General features: G+C 33.5%; 1 protein-coding gene across 1 annotated transcript in view; it reads left to right on the top strand.

Annotated features, from left to right (window-relative positions):
* The window catches only part of LOC127861624 (profilin-1-like), a 368553-nt gene extending 366528 nt beyond the window's left edge, over positions 1-2025 (top strand). The window contains exon 2 of the mRNA XM_052400286.1: positions 1117-2025. Coding sequence (XP_052256246.1) covers positions 1314-1748 — 435 coding nt within the window. The 5' untranslated portion in view covers positions 1117-1313 and the 3' untranslated portion in view covers positions 1749-2025. The remainder of the gene's footprint in view (positions 1-1116) is intronic.
* Positions 2026-2590: the final 565 nt, after the last annotated feature.

Below are 2590 nucleotides of genomic sequence, written 5' to 3'. Positions count from 1 at the left end.
TGAATTACAACAATGTAATGCATACAACGATTACACAATATTATTAATAATTGCATAACCTAGACAACAGCAATACTTCAAAAAAGGATGTCGTGTATATTTTTAAACACTATGCTAGAATTTATTTTGAAGTATTTTCATGGTTGAAATAAATTAATCAAGTGTGTTCTCAAAGCAAGTCCAATGACACCGTTTATCGTTGTGTATATTTATTGCAATTCAATTCTAACACACCTGCATATATCCGTTTACATATACAATACGTCAAATTTCATTTTGTTGCAAAAATTTCCAATGTTCATTTCGAGAAATTTGAGGCAATCATTTTATTTTCAAAAAGTGTAAACCTCTGAACGTTTATATCGGTACAAAACGTACGTGATTTTAAAGCAATCAAGAACATATTTCATAAGCAGCAACATCAATGCTATAGCGGAATGTTATCCTATGTTTAATTTAACTGATCATTTGCAGTCATTTTGTCACAACGAATTTTATTGCGTTTATGTTCGTATCGTAAGCAGAAACAAACAGACCCTTAATCAAATTGGAAACATAATGCTAAAATTCTAATAATTGTTTTAACATGCCCGTTGCTGTTGAAAATAACGCTAGTGGAATGATCGTATTTGTATTGATAGAGTGTGAAGATTACCTAAGCATAATTTATCCGATTCCAATTTCGTATTCAAATATTAAGCTGTCAACGTTAAAATCCAATCATTTATTAATCCTTTATCTCGACTGTATACAGGTGCCAACTTGATAGCCGGTTTACCCATGCTGACTACAATATAAACTGAATGTATAGACGGTCGATGTATATTTACACAATTATCCCATTTTAATTCTTTAAGCTGGAGAATGTTAAAGAAAAAGAACCTAAGTGCTCCTTAGAATAAGATATACATAGGGAGAACATTAAATAACAATGTGGATCTTTTCAATTATTGAGGAACATTGGTTTATGCGTGTTTGGGTTGGGATATAATTGAATGGAACAGTTGATAATTCGGTTTATAAATATTTAAAAACGTTGTAACGGGCAGTTTGCAATATCTATACGATTGTTAGATGAAGGCGTATTATTTGTTGAGCATTTTGGACTGGTGGCAGGTATTTATATAAAATATATATGAAAACATATGTTGGTTGTTCCATAAATAATTAACGTTGGATACAACTCTCATTATTGGATCTAAATAATTTTCGAAAGGTTCGGAGCCAATATAATATCGGTGATAAATTGTTTTGTTAACAAGAATATATAAAGACCGCTCTCGGAATAAATATACGCAACCATTAACGTTACCATGGAGGTTGCTATGCGAACAGACGTGACGTTACGCGAGGAGTACGTGTTGAAACTCTGGGATACGTACATTAACGAGAACTTGGTGCAATCAACGCCTTGCAAGGCGGCCATTTATGACGCCTGCTCACTAAGACTGATAATCGCCAGCGACGGATTCTATCTCCTTAACAACGAGATTCACAACATTTCTGAAGGAATGAGGTACCCAGAGGTAGCGTATAGAAACGGTATTGACATTCAAAGCCGCCATTATGACGTCAGGTTAGCCGACGGCAGAAACGGCATCTACGCTAGAGATGGATCAGACGGCTGTACCGTGTGCAAGACGTCCACGTTGTTGATAGTCGGCGTTAGTGACAACAAAGTTAAAAGTGAAGAAAGTAATGAGCAGATAATGAAACTCGGGGATTACTTTAGAAAAATTGGATTGTAGTATCGGAACGATTCGTTCTGTTTGTAACTGTAGATATCAAGATTATTCTTTTAAAATCGTGTGTAAGAAGACCACATAGTTAGCTAATAATCTATAGGAACATGATTGCTGGCGGAAAAAAAACAATCAGACTGAAAGATGAATAATATAACGAAATCATATACCGCTAATCCAATTATCATACAATTATTTGAGGAGAGTTCATGCCTGAATGCTGGGTTCCATAGTATGAAATGTAGAACTTTTAATTGTATTAAATGAACCAGTATTAAACCTTTCCTTGGCATTTTTACTTGCTACATATATATCTATATACTGTTATGTACGAGATTCAATAAAGGATAATTTCCTACCATGATTCATCTAATGATGATTTAAATAACACAGGAGTCCATAAATAAATAAATTGATATTCCTCCTCACGTGAACCTTTTTGTCACAAGATTTCGATCGTGATCGTGCGTACGTCGATATTTTAGTCAACTATACTCTCGCTAATGAAGGTGTGAGACCAAGATCGAAGTATTGGATACTTGTACTATGAATGCATGTCTAGTCCAGTTTTCTTTAACATTTTTTTAAACAGTGTTATAAATGCAGATTTAATGTAATTTTATAATTAGTTACCATGCGTAGAGTTTGGATAACGTTTATTTTTTGTTCTTTTTTTCTTTCAACGGTGTTTGCACGTGTTTGATATACAATATAAAAACAAACGCAATCAAAAGGGTGAGCATTTTTTATGAGATATTTTGAACGTTGTCATGTCACGTATCCATGTAAATCGCTCGTTTATCTGCATGAATTTAGGTAAACAAATAATGCGAATTAAGTTAAAATAT

This window comes from Dreissena polymorpha, chromosome 16, assembly GCF_020536995.1.
Source record: "Dreissena polymorpha isolate Duluth1 chromosome 16, UMN_Dpol_1.0, whole genome shotgun sequence".
Classification (NCBI taxonomy): Eukaryota; Metazoa; Mollusca; class Bivalvia; order Myida; family Dreissenidae; genus Dreissena; species Dreissena polymorpha.
This window is presented reverse-complemented; position numbering and strand designations above follow the sequence as displayed.